A 22,060-nucleotide genomic window follows, 5' to 3' on the forward strand; every position below is an offset into this window, starting at 1 on the left:
TCACTCAACTTCATTGACTATACTTACAGTGTTCAATACATACAGTGACTATACTTTTATGGTTTAACACTTCTATCAGTAAATATACTGTAAACATACAATGTCCACCAGTAGGGGTGCTATTATACATGCTTAGAATGCTTTTAATACTTCAATTCCTCACACAACACTGTGGTAGAGAGCTGTCAATCATGGTGTAGACCCGCCCTAAAGCATCCCCTGCTTTATGGTCTGTTTGACTCTAAATAAACCATAATATACTAAATAAACAGCATGCTGCATTGAAGAAGACTTGAAACTAGAGATTGAGACCATAAACTCATGTTTACAATGTTTACTGAGGGAATAAATGAAGAGAGAAGTAGAGTCATGTTCTCATATACTTCTATAGGACCAGAGGAGTCGTCAGCATGATGCTGCCACTACCAGGCCTTATGGTGGGAAATGTGTGTTTTCTGATCACACGTTGTGTTTCAGTCAACCAACATGTTGTCTTCATGTCTGAAAAACTTGATTTTGGCCTCAACACTATCCCACATATTACATCAGGGTTTTTTACATCAGCCTTAAAGCTGTGATATGTAAATCATCCGGGCAGCAGCTGCTTCACACACTCTGGTCTCAATGTGGAAATCTGTTAAACTGTGTATTCTGTTGATCGCTGTCAAAAGAAAAAGCTCCTCATGACACCCTTGTCGTGTCTGTGTGAGATGCAGAAATCAGCCTTGTTATTTGTGTGAGTCACATGCTTCCTTTGTGTGAGTGTAGGTGAAGAAGCAGCTGCTCTTCACAGATCAACACTGGGCTGTCCCGCCCGTCTCACACACCATGAATGTCTTTCTATCCACAGAAAGTGGGTAATGATTCAAGCACTCCACTTGAGGCTGTTAGCAGGTGCCAAGACTGAACGCAGCACTGTGGAGAAACATGCAAGGGACTGTGAGGGAGTATCGTCCTGCTGTTTATGTTTGAGTGAAAGATCCACGAGGCCATCAGATGCTAAATCCATCATTTATGATACTGTGAGACGGGATTCGTCCACTCTGGAAAGTTGTTACTGTGATAATCATGTAGTCCTCTCTTTCTTACGACAATCAGAAGACGAGTCACTAACAGACCTGTAACCTGGGGCTTCCACCGACGGTGACTTCTGAAAAGAGAAGTCAGTGCTTCAAGTGTTAAAGCTGCCTTCTCTCTAATGTCCACCAGGGGGCGACTCCTCTGGTTGTATAGAAGTCTATGAGAAAATGACTCTACTTCTCTTGATTTATTACCTCAGTAAACATTGTAAACATGAGTTTATGGTCTCAATCTCTAGTTTCAAGTCTTCTTCAAGACAGCATGATCATTTAGTACATTAGGGTCCATTTAGAGTCACACAGTGTGATTGACTGGTCGTTACCACGGTGTTGTCCATTCTGGAAGTTGTCTGTGTTTTCAACTTTAACCATTTCAGTGTGTTGTCACTTCATCAAAGTTAATTGTATAATTTTGGTGGCCTAATATCATCTTATTCAGCATTCGGTTGAACCAAGCTCCACACTCTCGTGTTACTTCTGGTCCCAATAAAATAAGATGGTGACGGCCAAAAACCAAGATGGCAAACTGGAAGGCTTCAAAACTTCAGTCCACAAACCAATGCGTAACATTGCTGTGACCACGTCCACTTCTTACACTGCGTGCACTATTATTAGGCAAGTTGTATTTTTGAGGATTCATTTTTATTATTGAACAGCTACAGAGCTCTCAGTCAATCCAACATGTTCATAAACCTCAAACCGGAATATTTGAGAAAGTAAAAGTGAGGTTTTGTCTTTCTTAGGAGAATATCTATGTGTGCACAATTATTATGCAACTAAATGAGAAACGAAAATGTTCCATCTCACTTGTTTATTTTCATCTGTTAAAGTGAGAATAATAAACAAACAACTCAACATTTACAATTAAACATTTCTGACATTTCAACAAAATAAAATCAGTGACCAATACAGCCCTCCTTCTTTTCAATACCAGTAACAAGCCTTCATTCATGGGTTCTGTCACTTTCTTGATCTGTTGACGATCCACCACAGCCTCCCACACACTGTTCAGAGAGATGGATGCTTCCTTCACTGTTTAAGAAGAACACGTTCTCAGTCGGGTTCAGGTGAGGAAGGGGCCGCTTGCTGTTGATGTGATACATCATCACTGGTGGGTGAGCGGACTGGACTGAACCCTGAAACCATCAGTTGAGTTGAGCTCTCTGTCCCTTGTGATGAACCAGGAGGTCACTGGTTGTGTTTCTATGCAATTGTCAAGTGAATTTAAAGCAACTTTTAAAATGTAAGCAAAAAGTAAATAAGTTGCATTTCCATCCACTGGGTTGGAGCGAATCAGCTGAGTTACAGTGTAGTCCGGTCAGAAGGCTGAGCGTGGCTGTCATCAGCCAGTAAACTGAGAAGAAGAAGTAGAGCTTGGCCATCCAATCATATCTCACCATCTGTGGGAGAAAGGCTTCAGTTCAGTTAGTGTTGGTGGTGTTTCATGTCCAGAGACAAAGAAGTTTCACATGTTGTGGGAACATTCGAGTACAGCTGATCAGTCATGTGAGTTCAATGTGCACTATGTCAGACATTGTGTGGCAACACCGTTTCCATAACTCATTCATCGCATCAACTCTTTGTTGACAAGCGTCACGCAAACGTACAAAATTGAAGAAAGCTTTGTTGAACTTTGCTGTTTTCCACAAAGCTTTTCTCATGTGAAACTTCATAATGTGCATAAAGATATGTGAATGGTTCACAGGAGGACTGGTGTGTAATACATACACGGCTGATTCATGACCAAACACTGTTCATATAATTTGACAGTTTTGATAAAAATGAAAATAATTCTGTTTTTCCTGTAAGAGAGATTTCACCCGAGGCTGTGGGCTACAAATGTGAAGATAATATTTAAAAATAGTGTCAGGATATGGCTCAATAAAATGACCAACTGAACAAAGCAAAATGATGTCAGTGATTAATTGTGTTTGTAGGAATAGATGTTGATGCTGTGGTGGGTAAAGAATGACGTCTGAAACAATACGCTCAACGGGGCGGAGGAGGGGCAGGAAGAGCGGGGGATGTCAGTGGGAAGAAGAGGAGGGAGGACCGCCTTGCTTTTCCTTTTCCCTCCCTCCCCCTCCTCTTCTTATCAGTGTGTGTGAGGCAGACAGAGGATCAGTAGGTGAGTGGACCAAGGATTAACAACGGTAACAGTTGCTATGGGGGAAGAGACAAAGGGAAGTAGACTAGGATAGACAGAAACACTGAGTGGGTAAAACAGAAAGTAAGAGATCGGAGAGGACACCAACTAGGAGTCCACTTGGAAAGAGGGCTGAGCGCTTGTTTTGTGGAATTGGGAGGACCCCTCACTAGGAAGACTTGACATCAACCAGCACAGCTACCATGTACAGTGCATATGGAGGTAGGACCCACCTCTAATCATTAACTCTGTTAGGCTGGATGAACGTACAGCTGCTGGTTAACAGGTAACTTATCAGAGTGGATAGCTGGAGAGTAACACAAAAACAACATGACCTGCAGCTGGTTCAGAGCGGCGTTGTTTGGTATCGTCATGTGATTCAATGGAAAGAACTCTGAACATCAGTCTCACGTTTCATGACTTGATTAAACGGGTCAGTGGTGTTTCTGCTACTGATAAACAGATACCGTGGGTCACTCTGTCTAAAAGGACCATGCCACTACATTCTGTATCAAATATATGTGTATATATTTATGTATGTATGTGTATATATATTTTGCTACTGATAAACAGTAGCAAAATATATATATATATATATATATATATATATTTATATCGTCTAACTTAAAAACAAAAAAAATTTAAATCTTTTTTTTTTTTGCTGGCGGATTCGCGGGCCACATAAAATGACGTGACCCCTGCTTTAGGGCCTTCAACTAAATCCAATGAAAACCCATCAACATCAGTATTAGACAGTCAGAGCAACTGGGAGAAAGGCGGAGCGGAGTGAGGTGAGGTCGGCTCCTATTTTACCTATTTTACGTAACAAATGTACTTATTTTACGTAACTTTCTGATTTTACGTAACTTTCTGATTTTACGTGACGTACCTACTTTACGTAACGAACGTACTTATTTTACGTAACGTGCTGATTTTACGTGACTTATCTACTTTAACGTACTTATTTTATATAACAAACAAGCACGATGTTTTCCTAAACCTAACTGCATAGTTTTGTTTTGCGTAAGTAAACCTAAAAACGAAGTAAACCTACGTAGGAAGTTTATTTTGAAAAGACTGTGTGAAACTAACGAGCAGAAGCTGTATGTTTCCTGTGAACATGTACGTTTATTCTGAAGACACGATGCATGTCACGAACACAAACTGACACCAGAGGGTTTCATAGTAGAAACACGGACCAAGCTTCTGTATTTGACGAATTGTTCATCCTGACTGAAGTAGAGATCCCGTCCCAAAGTGATTTCAGTGTTTCTGATTGGGACAAAATCTACAGTGTCGTTCAGCTGAAGCTACTATTAGGGGCCGATCATGCCAAGACGCGTAGCTACATAGCGTTAGCTTCAAAAACACCGTGGCAAAGCAGGCAAAGCGCGGCTGCGTGTGCACCCAATATGTCATTAACGGAAACGCGTGCTGCCTGGCTTGTTGGCTCGCTGTAGCCCACAGCCTACCCGTCCTTATAGACTCTAGCGCTCTGACAGCCCAGCAGCTAACTAGCTAGCTAGCCCTTCCACGTCTACCGCCATCAAAACAAGAAGGAAGTGATCAAGTAGTAAAGCCCGCCTCTTGCTTGATTCCATTGGCTGCCTGGGTCTACTTTGACATTGACGAGCGGTTTTTGTTCAAATATTCTCAGTAATCTGAACCCAAACTCCATATGATGTAAGATTTACATCACTGCCACAGAGAACGGCCCGAGTGAAAGATCTGTGTGGCATGAATGTTATCTTGATGGACTTCATGCTGCACAAATGTAAACATTGATCATGTATGTTACCATGTATATTATGCTGACGTTACCAGCAAGAATACATGGAGGAAGTGTTCCCAAAGGCTTCTTATTAAAGGATGATCAAATGAGTAATGAAGGCCGCTAGCTGCCGATAGCATGGCTCTGAAGATCTGGACGTGTAAATGCATCACGTGTGAACTCCATCCTTCTTTCAGCAGTTATTTACTCAATCAGGTTGCAGCATTAGAACTTAAAGAAGACCGTAGTTATGTGTAAATGCTTTCAGAGGAAACATACGTCTCAATGTAAACAGGAAGTCACTGCTACACCTCACACCCTTTGAAGAGATGTATTCAACTGAACGGATCTCTGTGCATCCATGCAGACATGTTTAAGTGGTTCCATCTGATTATGCAGCTTAATGACCGTTTGAATTGAGTCTCATGCTATTAAACCAAGCATTTCTCATTTGAATGTGTATTGTTTAAGAATGAATTGTATTCAACAGAATCTCTGCATACAGAGTGGATGACATGAAGTTCATAGTTGTGTATCACCGTAGAAGTGGACTATAGTGACGCCTGCATTCTATAACTCTTATTATGTAAGCCATCACATCATAATTAAAAAGCATTTCAACCATATTACCTCTTATGCACTCTGTAAATATTCAATATCAGCTCATGTGACGAACAACTTTCTGCTTTGGTACTGGGAATTGTTATTTCCAATTAGTTTCACGATGGCATGAAAATGAAATGATAAAGACGTTCCTGAGTGATGTAATCGATCATAATGACTTATTTTTGTTCATTTTTATTTTGTACTGTACTAAAATCAATAGAAATAGTTTTGGTTTCCTGGCAGGAGGGGAATATATGAATATATGAATCGATCATGTTATCAGTGGCATAAGATGGTCTTTAAATGACTAATGCTGTGTATCACAAGGGTTTTGAGGGCTTTTTGTCACATATGCAGTCGAACTGGCCAACATCTGTAATCACACTTTGATGTGTGCATACTTCTTGGTGCATGTGAAGGCACCATGCTCACTGCTGTGGCCCTTTCAGCTTTATTCATTTATTTATTGGCAAGTTTTCAAACACTAGTCTCCTCTTCCTGGAAGTGAGCGAACGTGTGTGTACAGTAAAGCTGCTGGCTTAGTCCTGTGACTCACTACAGCCATGAAGTGACCCTGCCCTCCTCGCAGGATGTTACTCCCTCCTGGGCTTCCTCTTCCTAAAGACAGCGATGTGAGGGAGGGAGGGGCCTGGAGTTAACAAGCGAGGCTACTCGATGTGGAGGGATGTTGTGAGGGGAGCAATGTGTAGGACTGCAGTGTAGTCAGGACCACCTTGAGTCCGCTCACGTCCCTCTGTAGGTACAGGTAGAGATGAACGGCCCTCTCCTTACCTGAACTCACTTTAGACCTTGACCATCTCTAGACTTAAGCCATTTCCTCACAAAGTAGACCTGCACAGAACCAAGCACATAGTAAATCCTTGTGTTCCACCAAACACGCAGTTCCATGCAGTGAAAGCATATGGGGTGGACGGGCTGCCCACTATTGATCTGTATCATCAGCTGAGAATCCCTCGAGTGGACTCTGGGTACATCCCAAGTCTCTTATTTGTCATTTTGACGGCCTTCCCAAAGCTCTTATTTCGGTCGAGGATGGAGGAGGGATCTCCGAGGAGCCATGGGCGAGGACGCACGAGAACAGGAAGTGTTTTTACGGCCAACACGCCCCCTCATTGTTCATCAGTCACGTGATTGGACGCTGCAGCTGATCGGACTGACTGACTGGAGTTTAACACCAGAGTGAAGACGGATCACAGATTAAACTCTAGTTTATATTTGATTAGGTTTCTGATTCAACATCTGGTTTAAATAAATGTTCATTGTAGTCTGAACAACAAAAGGACCACAAACAACTTTCTTCATTTATTAGAAAGATTTGTGTTTTCATGATCTGATGATTCCCTCAATAACTTTATTATGAATACAATTAAAGTCAGAGATCTTTTTACATCATGTATCATCATTCATTGAGTCACGTGAGGCGGATCATTCCTGAGTGTTTGATGAGTAAACATGGAGCCTAATGAATTAAATCCAACGTTCAAGAGAAACAATAATCATATTCTGGGTTATTTAATAATGACATCAAATCTGAATTTCAAAACGTACAGACGCAAATAATTCATAAATAAGACGATCGCCTTCCGCCGGTAGAAATGTATCCTGAGCTTATAAACAGAACAGTGGTCAGTAAGGTATTAATACCTTCATATCCAACCCTTACAGCCATCAACTGTGCTTATCCTGTTTCCTACTGTGTGTGTGTGTGTGTGTGTGTGTGTGTGTGTTCTGCCAGCCTCTCTGGATTTGACATTCCTAGATATACACGCCCAACCTTCCCAGGGGTGCAGACACACCCACGAGAGGAGACCACTGGTAGTGGGCATAAGGAGGAAGCTTGCTGACTCGTGAGCTATTGAGCGCCTGAGGCTGCCAGCAGGGCCTGCTGCTAGAACAATGGTCACAACATGTACTGTGCGCTACTCACACTGAGCTGTTAATGCCTTTGTTTTAGTTCGGGCAAGCTATAATGTCTCAGAAGTACGTAGCTACATACACATACAACATTCATGCAGTTCAGTTTCATTTTTCGTCACCAAAGATAGATAATAATGCTGATTACATACGATCTGCCATGTCCATGATCAGATCTTTGCTGCCCAGAGGACCACCAGAAGAAAGCTGTTTTGAGTACAATAGAATTTTACGTGATTTATTTGACCCATCAGCTGCTAGAGCTGCCAACAGAAAGTCTATTTCAAAATGTTGGTATAACATGCTTCTGCATTGATGAATGGTTGCAGCACTTTTTTCTCGTAGGTTACAGCGGTAAAAGAAAGCAAATGGTGACGTTGTGGTTTGTGCCTCAGACGTGGACTCTGGTCTCTTGTAGTGAGCTGATGTTTGATAGCGTGCAATGTGTTTGGATGTCGTTCATAGAGCTCTGACATATGAATGGTTACCTTCCGTCCCCTGATGTGTTTGACTATTAGTTCATTATCAAGCAACATAGTCTGTCAACAGTACATCAAATGATCTGATTCTTAAATGGAGGAAATGTTTCTACCTCCATCAGTGTTTTTATCGTTTCTATCATCCAGCCCCAGTGTCAAAGCTATGATTCAACCTCTGGGGACAGTGAGCATGCACAGCAATCTCCACAACAACATAGGTAGTATTTGTTAAGATCTCCAACACCCCAATCCTAAAAACAGTGGAATGAAGACTGAGTGGTGTGCAGTTGTTTCCAGAATGGTCTGGGAGCGAGAGGCCAGAGAGCATCAAACAATAGGCGTGGTGTCACACACTCTGTGGAAGGCCCAGTGTGGCTCAGAGCCACGGCCCCAGTGTTCATACAAGAGCATCAATAACAGGAGTGGAATCAGTTGATATCATTGGGCAGGACTGGACTGCTGTTTGGATCAGGTAGGGAACGCAAAATGCAGCTCAGTTTGATGGTCTGATGGCTTTAACTGTGCGACGTCTGGTATCTGAAGTTTGAATGGAGCTGATGGATCATTAAACTAAATGGGACGGTGACTGATTAGCTCATGAAAGTCTGATAACAAGGCCAGAGAGTTGATCGGAGACAGGTGTTGGGAACTAAAGGAGCGTGTTTGGGTTATCAGCATTTAAGAAACTGAATTCTTGACATCAATAGAATTATTAATGTAAGTAACAATTATTAATGATTATTAATAACAACGGGGCACCACCCTGCGAACAGGGACCAATAACCAAACGATAAAACTAAGTCTCATAATTAGTGGTCACTCATAATGTCAATAGTCGGGTGCGACTACACATTCAGTGACAGTGAAGGGTTAAGTTCGTACACAAGGCTACTACATACAGTTTCATTACGCACATATGCACAAGTAATCACAGACGACTGCTCCTTAAAGTGTAACAGAGTTTATTAAATCAAAATAGTAAATGATCAAATCAATTAATACTGCAACCAATAAACGTTATCATACAATTGTATATGCCTAATATCTAAACAAATGAATAAAATGGATGAAGATGTATGTAATACAAGTGTGTGTGTGTGTGTGTGTGTGTGTGTGTGGATCTGTGTGTGAAAAGAAGGGGGGGGCAGCGGGGGAACAGGTCAGTGACGTGGTGACGTGGTGAGGACGTGGTGACGTCTCTCATGCGTGAGACCCAAAATAGCGTAGAGCCACAGGAGACCCGGTGTCTACACGTGCTGGTCGCTGTTCCGCACGTAGCTAGGTTAGCTCAAAGCTATATGTGTGTGAGGCAATCGAGGGCAACTCAGTTACCCAAGGGTTGCTGACTATGTGTGTGTGTGAGTTAGTGAGAGGGAGGGAGCGAAGAGAGAGAGCGAGAGAGAGGACGGGGGTCATGGATCACGCTCTGTGTGCGGTCCGCGTTGTAGTGAGAGTGGGGAGAGCTGGTCGTATCGTACACAAAGTGCCGCTGTCTGTAGAACTGCCGGCAGTTATGTACGATAGCCGAGATTCCACACTTCACTCACAGAGCTGATTTAATGAGGAGAGAATATCACATGAAGTGTAATAAAACAAATGAAAATAAATCCCAAATAAAACAGATCTTCATCACTGCGGTGAGATGAGAGCATTGTTTTCCTATCACCCCGAAACTCGCTAAGCCCAGATACCATGAATGTTACTGTGAGAAGCTTCGTTCGATGGGGCTCGTTCCCGTGATGGGAATCGATCAGTCCAGTCGGCACGGTGTTGGAGCTGGCGCGGATGCAGGCGCGGATGCAGGCTCGGCTGGGCATCGGCGCGGCGTTTGAGCTGGCGCGGATGCAGGTCTCCTCGCTGCAGAGGGGAGGCCTGTGGGTTAACGTCGGTGGGGTACGTCGTTTGTACCTCCCGGTAGGGCTGGGCGATATGGCCTAAAAAACAAATCTCCGATTTTTTTACAAAAAATCCGATTCACGATTTAAATCGATTTTTTCCCCCACAAATTTTTGCAGATGACAGAAGCTGTTGAAAACAAATTTTTATTTTATTTTGTGATGATTTTCCCTCGTAGGTTGATAAAAATAAAGTGCAAACAAAACCTGAACATTGTAGAAAGGTGCCTGTAGTATACAAAAAGTATTTGGTCACTCTTTTGTTTCCCTGAATCATTTAAATATAAAATTAAATTAAACATAACATTAAATGGCATTAAATAGTAGCCTTCCATTGTAAACAACTGTGCAAATGTAACTTTTTACAGTAAGCTTTTCTAACTGAATACACTGATACAAACACAGCATGAAATAAAATGTATGTGACCCTTTAACATTCACATTTTCAAAAGTGCAACATCTGATCTAACATCAACATAACATATTTTGCACAGTAAATAAGTGCATGTAAACAAAATCAAGTGCATTCACAACATAACCAACAGTATTAAACAGTAGTGCATGTTTTTTCTAAATATTTTTTGCCAGGAAGACAGCGTCGCTTGTGCTCCCGCGGTCCTGCTCCCTCCTCAGGGCGCAACACTTCTCCCACTCGGCGGCATGCCTCTGTTTGAGGTGCTGCATTAAATTTGTTGTGCTGCTTGATTTTGTAGCAATAGCTTTTAGACAGACCTTACATCGTGGTGCTGTTTGTTCGGTGTCAGATGACATGAACCCGAACCATTTCCAGACCACCGAAGACACATTCTTCCCTCTCTTAAGAACGAGAGCGTCACTGCTGGCCGCCATTGTTTTCGTTTGTAAACAATGCGCGCGCACTCTACTACGGGAGACCAACGGGGGGGAGGGGCGGGGGCGATTTTCTCGATTTTCAATAAAACACATCGCCTTAAAGCACACATTCGAATTAATCGATTAAATCGATTTATCGCCCAGCCCTACCTCCCGGTAATCATCGGCTGAGGAAGGGGGTGCTGGGGGGGGGGACAGAAGGGTCCGGTGCCTCTTCTGGTCCCAGGACGAAGTCCAGAGGGAAGAGAGCGTTTGTGTGCTCCCTAGCTCGACTGAGGTCGAAGGGAAAAAGCATTGAGGTGTGAGCTGCAGGCAGTTTTGTAGGACAGTGGTTGAACCACAGGGGTCCTGGAGCTGTCTTGGCTCTCGGCCAATGAGATTGCAGCGGTGCATTCAGGTGACTTCAGGAACCATAGTTTTTGGGGGGGGGGAAATTCACACCCTAGTGTGAAATTCCTTCAGAGGAAGTTTGCTCTCATCAAACCACAATCAGGATGAAACCTTTGCTTGCAAAAGGGAAGACCTGATTCTCTTTGTTCACAGCACATGTTGCAGCCATATGGTCAGACCCCAACACAGGACAGTGGGGTGTGACGGAAGGAGCAATGTGCCGACTACCACTGCTCTGTCTGAACTGGGTCTCTGACACGGAGCCCCGTCAAGGTTGGTGTTTCATATCAGTGTTCAGGGGTGTAACGCTACTCATAAATACATTGCTCAATTCTGGGGTAATGGTTAAGTGCAGACAGGGACAAGTGGAAATCCAGAAGATGACACTTATTTTGAAAAATGATCCATGCAACAGGCCTTCTATCCCTGTTAGAGCGAGATAGTTACACTTTGATGATGATGATTTGATGGAGGTTTATCCACGAAGGATATGGGATGACTGGAAAGAGTGCCTTTCCTAGGGCTGGGTATCGGTACTTGATACCTTTAAGGAAGCGGTTCCCAAACTTTTTAGGCCGCGCACCACCCCCCCCCCCCCCCCCCCCCTTTAATAAAAAAAAAAGCAACAGAGCCTAAAAATAAAATCAGACCAATGAGAGAACAGTTTGCACGCACGTGGCGTTTGTTTACAAGATGTAGTCCGCTGTTAAATGTTGCAGTGTGAACACAAACCGAACAAAGGGGCAACTGCAACATTGTATCATATTAATCCCTGAATCAGAACAAAGCAAACGAACTGAAGGTGTGAAAACGCCCTGAAACACTGCAACAAAGTTTCAATTTTTTCCTTCTTTCTCCCCAATCATACATTCCACCATCTCTCTGGCAGCTGGCAAGCTCACGTCTTCGGCGATTGTGTGCGGTAGCCCCTTTCTCGCTATTCTGTAACCATATATGAAGCCCGTAGTGCGTCATTTATAGACCCAACACATGAATGAGACTCCAGTTGTTTTTGGCTGTTTTGTAACTCCTCCAATTTGGATATAAACAATGTAAGGGGCTTTTGACTTGCACTGGCATGCTTGGTGTTCAGGTGGCGACGTAAATAAGAGCTTCAGACTGTTAGCCAGAACCTCACTGCACACCACGCACTGTGGCTTTGGGCAATCTGCGTTGCCAATCCAAGTGAAGCCAATCATTTTCATCATATTTCCTCTTTTTTTTCCCAGTCTGATGCTTTTTTTTTTCGGTCTCCTCCGTCTCATCTTCCTCTGACTCTGGCTCGATTTCTTCTCCCGGTCTCTCCCCAAATTTTGCCTCCTCATCGAATTGACTCGATTTGCATCAAAAACATTTTCACCTTCTTCTGAAAGAGTCAATATTCATGAATTCATGGGGAGCCAATGAGGGCTGCCTGCAGATTTAATACATGTGTTCATCCATCTATCTGACCGTCTTTATTCTGTAATTCTTTATTTTTGCCATGTTGTTCTACAGGATTCTATCATATTGTAACAGGCACCTTATGCTTTGACCACCCCAGCTTCCAGTACAGTACAGTGCCTCAAACTAAACTCAACATGCCATGAGCCACATTAGCAAGTAGATCAGCCTCACAGACCTGCTGTGGTTTGAGAATTGAGTTCCTTCGGAGAAGCTGAGACCATCACCATCATTATCAACATGTCGTAGGACGTCTCTCCTTTATTGTCCACATGTGCTGGCATCAATAACAGACCGACAGCTGTAAACTCATTGATATAAGACCCACATGTTTCAGATGGACTCCTTACTGTAAGCAGACTGTGGTGTCACGTATTATGTAGACTATCAGGGAGAGACCTGCTGTGACAACAGAACATGATGATTTAGCAGGAACTCAAAGAGGGAAGTGTCCTGAATGTGACGGTCCCGGGCTGACCCGACCTTTCCACTTGCTCTGTTTGTCCACTCTGCTTCTCTCTCTGAACTGTGTCTGCCTTTATCTCTGCTCCTCCCCTCCAGCTCCTCTGTGTGAGGACGTAAACTAGGTTAAGTCAACAAATGAGTCCCCCCACACACACACACACACAGTCTTTAGCATTCTAAGGGTGGAAGTAAGTAATTACTTTGACTCCTGTTTAAATCCTGTTACTGTTATGAGTATTTTAATACTTTTACTGCCCGTTTGAATTGTTCCTTGTTAGTCAGAGTACATGTTCAACAAACTTCTTTCATTACTTCAAACTTTGACGTGGAAGTTGTACAACGATCGATATGGAAGTACTCTTCACATCGCTCGTTGAGCTCCAGCAGAGCTGACCTTTTCTCTTCATCCAGATGACTGCAGCCCTCAGGACTATCTCCCTTTGTTCAATTTCCTGTCAGGAGAGGCAGTTGCGTCTGACTTCCTGTAGGATAGTGACGTTTCCTGTACTGTGTGTGTGTGTGTGTGTGTGTGGGGGGGGGGGGGGGGTCGTCTTGCAAAGGCTTTTCAGCAGTTTGGAGCAACAGGATGCAGGACGCTGGATCGACCACAGTAGGAAAACACTGCTTCAGCTGACACAGGTTCACCGCTGACTCAAGCCACAGCAACAAATCACTGCTGCTGGCAACAGACACAAGGTATCCAGATACCAGCCTCTGGGGTTCTGATAGTAGCCATCATAACAGACATGATATCGATGCAAAACGCTTCTGGATGATGGATTGTAGCATCAGAGGCTATTCCAGCTCGTCATACCAACAACACCTGCTGTATCAGCTGTTCATTCATCACACTTGTCCCATCACAGATCTCCGGGCTAGACTTAAGAGCCTATGTTCTACTAACCTGTAGACCCAGTTCAAGTTAACAGATACTTACTTTGTACCGCTTATGTTTCACATCTGCATGCTCCAGATGCTGGAGGTCCTGACTGCGAATGATACGTTTCTTGATTTTAGATTCATAATATGATGATGAAAGGCTAACATGGACATTGTGACGCCTGAAACTCATCAGACCTAATCAGTCGTGTTACCGGAGGAGACTCGCTGCACTGTTGGTCTTATTGTGCTGTGTTGCAGATATTCCATAGTGGTCCCTCTTTGTGGAACAGCTCAAGGGGTAAATGCATAGACAGTATATAAGAAGTGGGCGTTGTCATTGTGGCGTCTCTCATTGGTTCATGGACTGCTGTTTTGAAGCCTCGAGTACTGCGATTTTGACACCATGTTTTTTGCAACCGATGAGCGGAAGTTACCATCTTTGTAATGCGGAGAAGTGACGTAGAGACGCAGTATACGGCCCTACAGCATCCCCTGCTTTATGGTCTATTAGAGACCTGTCAATCACTGTGTAGCCCCGTCCTAAAGCATCCCCTGCTTTATGGTCTGTGTGACTCTAAATGGACCATAATGTACTAAATGAACATCATGCTGTATTGAAGGAGACTTGAAACTAGAGATTGAGACCGTAAACTCAGGTTTACAATGTTTACTGAGGTAATAAATCGAGAGAAGTCGAGTCATTTTCTCATAGACTTCTATACAACCAGACTCTGCATCGGCTACACTCAGAACCAGCTACCAGTCCACACAGTCGATTCGGCTCCGTGACTAACTCTAGTGCCGGCTTAGCGGCTGAACAGCAGCGCCCCTCCCCCACCCTTTTATACAGAGCAGCGAAGCGGAATAACGATGAACAGCGGCTCCTTTAACAGGCTTCAGAGACACAGCTTACAACCCCAGTGGCACATAGAGGAATCATTTGATCTGCTCTTCAGTCCGGCCTCGATAGAGACCACCGATCACACCATGTGGAACGTTAACAATCAGTGGCTGATCGACTGGAGCGCCTGATCACGTTATCCTTGTGCTTATTTTGGCTTAAAGGCAGGGTGTCACGGGAGTTCACAGGTAGGACCCAAATGCAAGACCACAGGAGACAGAAGTTAATATAAACAGGTTTTATTTAGAATGTGTGTGAAGGTGTGGAGCCCGTGGTCCGACACCAGAGAGTAGGCAGATCGACGGTGTGAGTCCCATCGCTCGACACCGGAGGGCTGGCAGCTTGATGGCGTGTGTAGTCCGTAACCACCAAGGAGGGCAGAGCGGCGGTGTGTAATCCGTTTAACACAAGGAGGGCAGAAGATGCCACGGGGTTGAAGCGGGTGAAAGACGGTACGACCTGACAACTGCAGACTGCAGGACCAGAGTTTATATCGTGACAGGGGAATCGTTAGTGGGACCTGAGTCTGGCTGCAGGAGGTGATTAGCTGAAGTAGCTGCAGCTGTGTGGCCATGGGAGGTGTCTGGTCTGACACGGATCCTGACACAGGGTTGGTAATCTTGATGAACTCGTAAGTGTACGCAATGTTTTTTAAATTACCCAACCGAAAACCCTGTTTTCTAATCAATGTAATACACTTTAGTACAAGTTAAGTTAAGGAGCCACTATAAACAGTACTGTACAGCACTGAATAGGTGGCTGTGGTGGTTAGTGCGTCATAGCAGATTATTCACATGACACGTGATACGCGTCAGTGCTTCCAGCAGCAAATGAGTCAGAGAGCTAAAGTTTGTGTTTTCAATGGTCCTTTCTGGTTTCATATACAATGATGAGCTGTAGCTTCAAATTTGGACTGAAGTGAAAGTTAAAGTAAAAAGCCTTCACTTTTACTTATTTTAAGAGTAAAAGCTATTATTTTCACATTTCTACATTTCTTAAATGTAAGAGCGCTGTATTAACTCCAAATCCGGCAGGGGAGAGCTGGCGTCACACCAATCACAGAACCACCGATCAGATGGGAAGATGCCCAATAGAAACACAACGGCAAGACGTGTAAGTTATGTTTCATGTGAAGTCACTCACAGTTCCCCCCCGGTCTGATGGCTAGTTATTGAAAGTGAACAGGTTTTTAATCTGTCGATGCTGACAGATAACCACTCACAGGACCCGGCATACTAGCAGCACGGCACCACACAACTATCACTGCGCTGTGGTCGAGAGAACAACATGGCCGATCAGTTGGTCACGGTCGATGATGTCAGCAGTCTGTTGATGCTTATTCTCCTCTCTGTACAGGGAGTCCATCCCGAACCCTGTCCACCATGTCGCTGTCTGTTCGCCCAGCCAGACGCCTCACCTCCAGATCCATCACTAGGAGCCAGAGCTACACTGGAGTCAACACCTACGACAAGGCCTACAGGTAAACACACGCACACACACACACATGCTCTGGGGAAGTCAGGTGGAGCTCAAGAGACAGACCATGTGACTGTGTGTGTTTCTGTGTGTTCATAACTACCTCTAAGCACATGCTTCAGGCTGGAGACCAGTTCAATGGGAGGGGCTTGTCCGATTGAGAAGTCTCTAGAATATGTATGTAAGTCAAAGTAAACGTGTGTGTGTGTTCATACAGGTGTGAAATAGTCCAACATGGATTATTATAACTGAACCTTGAAAGAATTACGATGTTTCTCAAAGTGTTTCTGGCCATAAACTACAGCTGCATTGTTCATCTTACTTATGATGACTTTATGTTTGTTCTTTATTATTCAGTAATAAAAATAAATGTTTCTTGTTATAACAATATTTCTCTTTATCTTGTTATAGTAGGGTTAGGGTTATCTCTATATTACAATCTACCAACATATATCTCATGAAAACTGGGAACGAACAACACCCAACTTATCTTGTTACAAGATGAACTTTTAACTGCTCTGAACCAGTCTCAGTGTTGTCCTGATCCTCTATATGAACCAGTCTCAGTGTAGTCCTGATCCTCTATATGAACCAGTCTCAGAACCTCCTTCAGCTCAGACTCCAGCAGAGACCAGCTCAGAGGTCCAGTCTGGGCCCGTCTGAGGGAAGGAGAACCAGAACCTGGACTGAGCGGCGCAGACTGTGAGACCGCTGCTGCAGTAAGATGGAGTTCCAAAGGGCCTCTGGTGCTCAGAAACACTACCTCTTCTGTCCACAGGGGCCGCCAAAGGTTCCTCATAGTAGCTTTAAATAAGTGAAACCTTTTAATGGACTCAATCAACTGGGACAACTGGTACTTGGCCCACCAGTATAACCGTGGACCAAAATACTGTTCTTACATTTCATTATGGATTACTCCGATAATACAAGATGCGTAGCCATAAAATACTGTTGACATAACTCTGTTTACTGTATAACTCATTTAAACAGAAGCTTCTTGTTCCACCAGCGTACCAAGTTATTATGTTACACCCACATTCTGATGTAACGGGATCTGATTGGTTGATTGTGTGTGATGACAGGAACATTTGTCGATGTAACAAGATAAGATGACATGTTTTTATAACAATAGGTGCTGTTTAAAATAGAATAATTTGGTATCTAGCGATGAGGAGACAAACATCAGATAACATGAACAATCTGCATTGGAGACAGATGGACAGACAGACAGCGATGTGAGCTGTGACTCATGTGATAGGACAGTGCTGTCAGATGAAGCAGAGTTTTATCCGGCTGGTGGATGACATTTAAAGGATGATGCTGCTGCTGTTGCAGGAACCTCTCGGTGTTCAGCGCTCCAGGTCTCAGCAGGAAGCCCAGCAGAGCCAGCAGGATGTTCACCATGTCCGCCAAGTCCAACCCACCACCCAAGGTTCCTCAACCGGAGCGCCTGGATCAGGTCTACGAGGCCCTGAAGAAAGGCCTTCAGTGAGTGCACTCCAACACACGTCCATATGGGATCATATCCCAGTCACTAGCAGTACTAGTGACTCCCACTCACTGACGCATATTTCTGCAATATCATATTATTATTATTACATATAATGTAATGTAAGTGTTTCTGCATTATATCACTGTTTAGGTTCAGGACAAAGCAACTTTCATGGGTTGACAATAAATCTGCCGGACTTGATTTAGTGAAAATAATAGAATGATAGCAATAATGTCCATGTCCATGTATTAAAAAGGTTTTCACAGATGAACTTTAAATAATCGTCTCCAATAGAAAAATAAAATGAATACATAAATGAAATAAACTCAAGTACGCCCACACTGGAAAAGCTGATACAAAAAGGGTTTTGTTAATGCTAACATTAACTTAAAGCTTAGCTTAAAGATCAAATCAAATGTGCAGTTCTGGAATAGTACAACCAGTGAAGTCAATCCAAACTGTCCTTCTCTCCTTAACCAATACACCATTGGTTTACACCGAAAGGACATTTTGGGAGATTGATAGCACTCACATGTCTGTCCGTTCAGTGTGAAGCTACAGCCAGCAGACCGTTAGCTTAGCTTAACGTAAAGACTGGAAGCAGTCCTGAGGTAAGAACTTCCTCCAACCAACACCTCCACAGCTCACCCAGTAACACGCTGTGTCTTCTTTCTTTCATCGATTTTACAAAATGTTCCAACTGTTAGAAACACACGGAGCACTCAGCCCCAACTCATCTTCTTTAAAGGAAACATATCATGTTACAGGTTCATACTACTACAACATCTTTACAAGCTTTATTGTTCAAAAAGCATTTTTTAACACACGTATTCGTATTAACCCGTTTGGTATGAGGCTTACCAACCGAACACCACGTTTGAATAATACTCGTGCGTTTGGAAAATGCAGAAGCTTAAATTGTGGGAAATATAATGTTTTCGGTGGACTGCGCTCACGTAGGAGACGACGGGCTGTGACCTCTGAACCCGGAACAAAAAAAAAACACTGAGGCACCGCAATTCTGTGAGGCTACGCTAAACTAGCTTAACAAACAATAACTCCCCGCATGACGGATTCAAACAGGCTAAAGCAATCCACCCCACAATCCACATTTCTCCAGACCATCATTCCTGCTTTGTGAAAGAAAACAGCCCAAACAGATTATATTGTCCGGACAATAACTCCGCGCATGACGGTGCTTCGCAATTAACGGACAATGCATGTAGTCCAAATCTATATAATTAACACAATGACAACAACAAACCCACAAGAACCAGTCACATATATTCATATGACAACAAATCAACCCAGCAGACCTGCAGTGGAACACCTCCACACTCGAGGGCCATTCAGATATTAGATGTAAACAAACAAACGCAGTTCACTTAAAGAAAACTCAATCCTCCTTTCTTTGTTGACTAAGAGTTTAATCCCAACTCACAAATCCGTTTCTCCTCCTTCAGCCATTGAGTGTTAAAAAAACAAAGCTCGCTAAAATAATAATAATCTACATTAAGCAAGATGCAAAAAATGTCATAATATCTTCCATATCTTTCAATTTGAACTCTCACTACTCCGACTAAGCTCTGATGGCTACTTTAAGTTCCGTTTCACAATTGTCACGTGCTCGCCCACTGACCAATCACAGCGCACGCTGCACTCACTGCAGAGCTGCACCTGGACACTGAGCTGCGTGCTAATGCTGACGTCATTATAGGCCAGCTAGCAGCTCTGACACGTCAAAGAATACGCCCAACATGTCAAACTAAAGATCTGATTGGTTGAACACTATGACAATCAACAATATCATCCCCATTCACTTAAAGTGCACATGATGCACTTGTGAGTCTGCAGGCCTCTGGCTCTGTTCTACCTAGAGACACAGAGGTGAGATCTGATTGGATAAAAGCTCTACTTAAAACAAGCTGCACTGGAAGCAGAGCAACTGAGGAAGACAGTAGCTGTGCAATGAGAACACAAGATAATGGGGAAATGTGTTTATAAATTATAATACATGTAGTGTATTTAAGAAACATTATGAAATTATAGAACAGATATAGCTTTGTGATTGTGTCAGGGCAGCAGAGAAGGCCTTGCAGGCCCTGACGGCCCACCACTGTGTATTCACTCTGTCAGAAATGCTCCATTTTAGCGCCTGTCTCTTTAAGACCCCCTCCTGACAATAGCCCATTCTGCTCTGATTTGTCGCCGTCTTCACTGTGTCTCTGCAGCCGGGGACTCGCTGTGTGAGTCAACTCTACAAAGTTGAGCTGCACTTCTACCGGTGACCGTAACGTTGTGTCCTTTAGAGGCACAGTGTCTGAATACGGGCCGTGTGCATTTCTCTGTGGAACGAGCATTTTGATACCTTCACAGTCTTTGTATAGCGCATAGACCTACTTTATTATAATAAAAAGAGATGTTTTACTTTCTACAATATGGGACCTTTAAGAAGTGATGAATCCTGGAGAGCAGCCCAAAGGGATCACTGGCAGGGAGAGATGCTCAGTGAGTGCACAAAGAACCAGAGCTATCTGCTTGGTTAGATACATTCATCACCTTAATACTTCTGACACTGTGTGTGTGTGTGTGTGTGTGTGTGTGTGTGTGTGTGTGTGTGTGTGTGTGTGTGTGTGTGTGTGTGTGTGTGTGTGTGTGTGTGTGTGTGTGTGTGTGTGTTCTCTCAGGTCCTACCTGCAGGTTCATCAGATGGACTTGGACAGCCTCAGCAGACAGATGAGAGAATCAAAGAGGAACTCCAGACTGGTATGTTCTGGCTCTCCTGTACCTGTTCAAGTCCATCCATATGAGAATATTCTTATGTCTAATGTGGACACAGGCACTATTATTTCATCATATTATTATAACATGAAGAGTGTAGTGATTACACATCTTAGAGATACTGATGACCCGATCTTCTCTGCCTCTACAGGGTTTCCTGTATGAACTGGACAAGGTGAGCTGCAGTCAACTCTTACCTACTTCCCTCAACTGTAGAGAAAACGTTGGCAGGTGTATATCAGAGACAGGCCTTTATTTCTCATTCTAATCTTAATTCAAAGCATATCTATTCAACGGCTCTCAACATTGGACGGGCGGCTGAGCCGGCGGCTAGTAGCTAACGGTGCTAACAGCGCTAACAGTGCTTCAATGAGGGGGAACCGGAGGCTGGGCGCTACACTTCCACAAGGACCCCGTCGGTCAGGACGGTGTTAACAGCTGTAACCGCCGTATGAGAGCAGTGTAGAGTGAGCTAACCAGTAGCATTCAAACTAAATAATGCATCCAGAGGGAGAAAGACTTCATTCCCTCATCAGGTAGACGGTACTCCACTATGTCTTCACAGAGACAACGGATCATAAAACTCACGGTTCAGATCGGATCACACAAAAGAAAAAAGGGATGAAATGTAGCGTTTAGAGATCCCTGCTCAAAGATTGTATTTTTATTGATAAAAAACAATGTTGTCATAATCTGCATAGAGGTAGTGTAAAACACGTCATGATAACGTAATAGTTTACCTTTGCCCAGTCCTCATGTTCACTGAGCAGAGCCTGAAGGCATCATAATGTACCTGAAGTGAGTCAGTCCTCCGGGGACACTCAAGTGGAGGCATCGCTGCGTGATTGGCTGACATCTCGAAGTGGATGACGACTCACCACCTCAAGCTCAACCTGGACAAAACCGAGCTACTGTTCCTCCCGGTGAAGGGTTGCCCGCACCGAGACCTGTCCATCACCATTGATGATACCGTGGTGACGCCAACTCGGACTGTGAGGAACCTGGGTGTGACCCTGGACGACCAACTGTCGTTCTCAGCAAACATTGCATCGGTTACACGCTCCTGCAGATTCCTGCTCTACAACATCAGGAGGATTCACTTCCTCACTGATGAGACGGTGCAGGTGCTCATCCAGGCTCTTGTCATCTCCCGCCTGGACTACTGCAACTCACTACTTGCCAGAGCCCCGGCGTCGGCCATCAGACCTCTGGAGCTTGTGCAGAAAGCTGCAGCTCGACTGGTGTTCAATTGCCCCAAGTTCTCCCACAACTTCCCTTCTCCGTTCTCTACACTGGCTCCCTGTAAGAGCATCCAGGTTAAGACGCTGGTGCTAGCCTACAGGGCAGGGAAAGGAACAGCTCCTTCCTATCTCCAGGCCACGGTCAAGCCCTACACCCCCGCCCGACCTCTTCGCTCTGCTGCCTCGGGGCGATCGGTTCCCCCGTCGCTCAGAGGTCCCTGCGGCC

The 22,060-nt window shown here is 44.0% G+C and overlaps 1 protein-coding gene across 1 annotated transcript in view; it reads left to right on the forward strand.

Moving 5' to 3' along the window:
* LOC306775081 (rho family-interacting cell polarization regulator 1-like) overlaps positions 1-22,060 on the forward strand; it is a gene marked incomplete at its 5' end in the record, with an annotated part of 107,218 nt that overhangs the window by 46,437 nt on the left and 38,721 nt on the right. The window contains 4 exons of the mRNA XM_079265305.1: positions 16,201-16,324; positions 17,638-17,808; positions 20,500-20,578; positions 20,745-20,768. Coding sequence (XP_079121431.1) covers positions 16,201-16,324; positions 17,638-17,808; positions 20,500-20,578; positions 20,745-20,768 — 398 coding nt within the window. The remainder of the gene's footprint in view (positions 1-16,200; positions 16,325-17,637; positions 17,809-20,499; positions 20,579-20,744; positions 20,769-22,060) is intronic.

Source organism: Melanostigma gelatinosum (assembly GCF_949748355.1).
Source record: "Melanostigma gelatinosum genome assembly, chromosome: 1".
NCBI lineage: Eukaryota > Metazoa > Chordata > Actinopteri > Perciformes > Zoarcidae > Melanostigma > Melanostigma gelatinosum.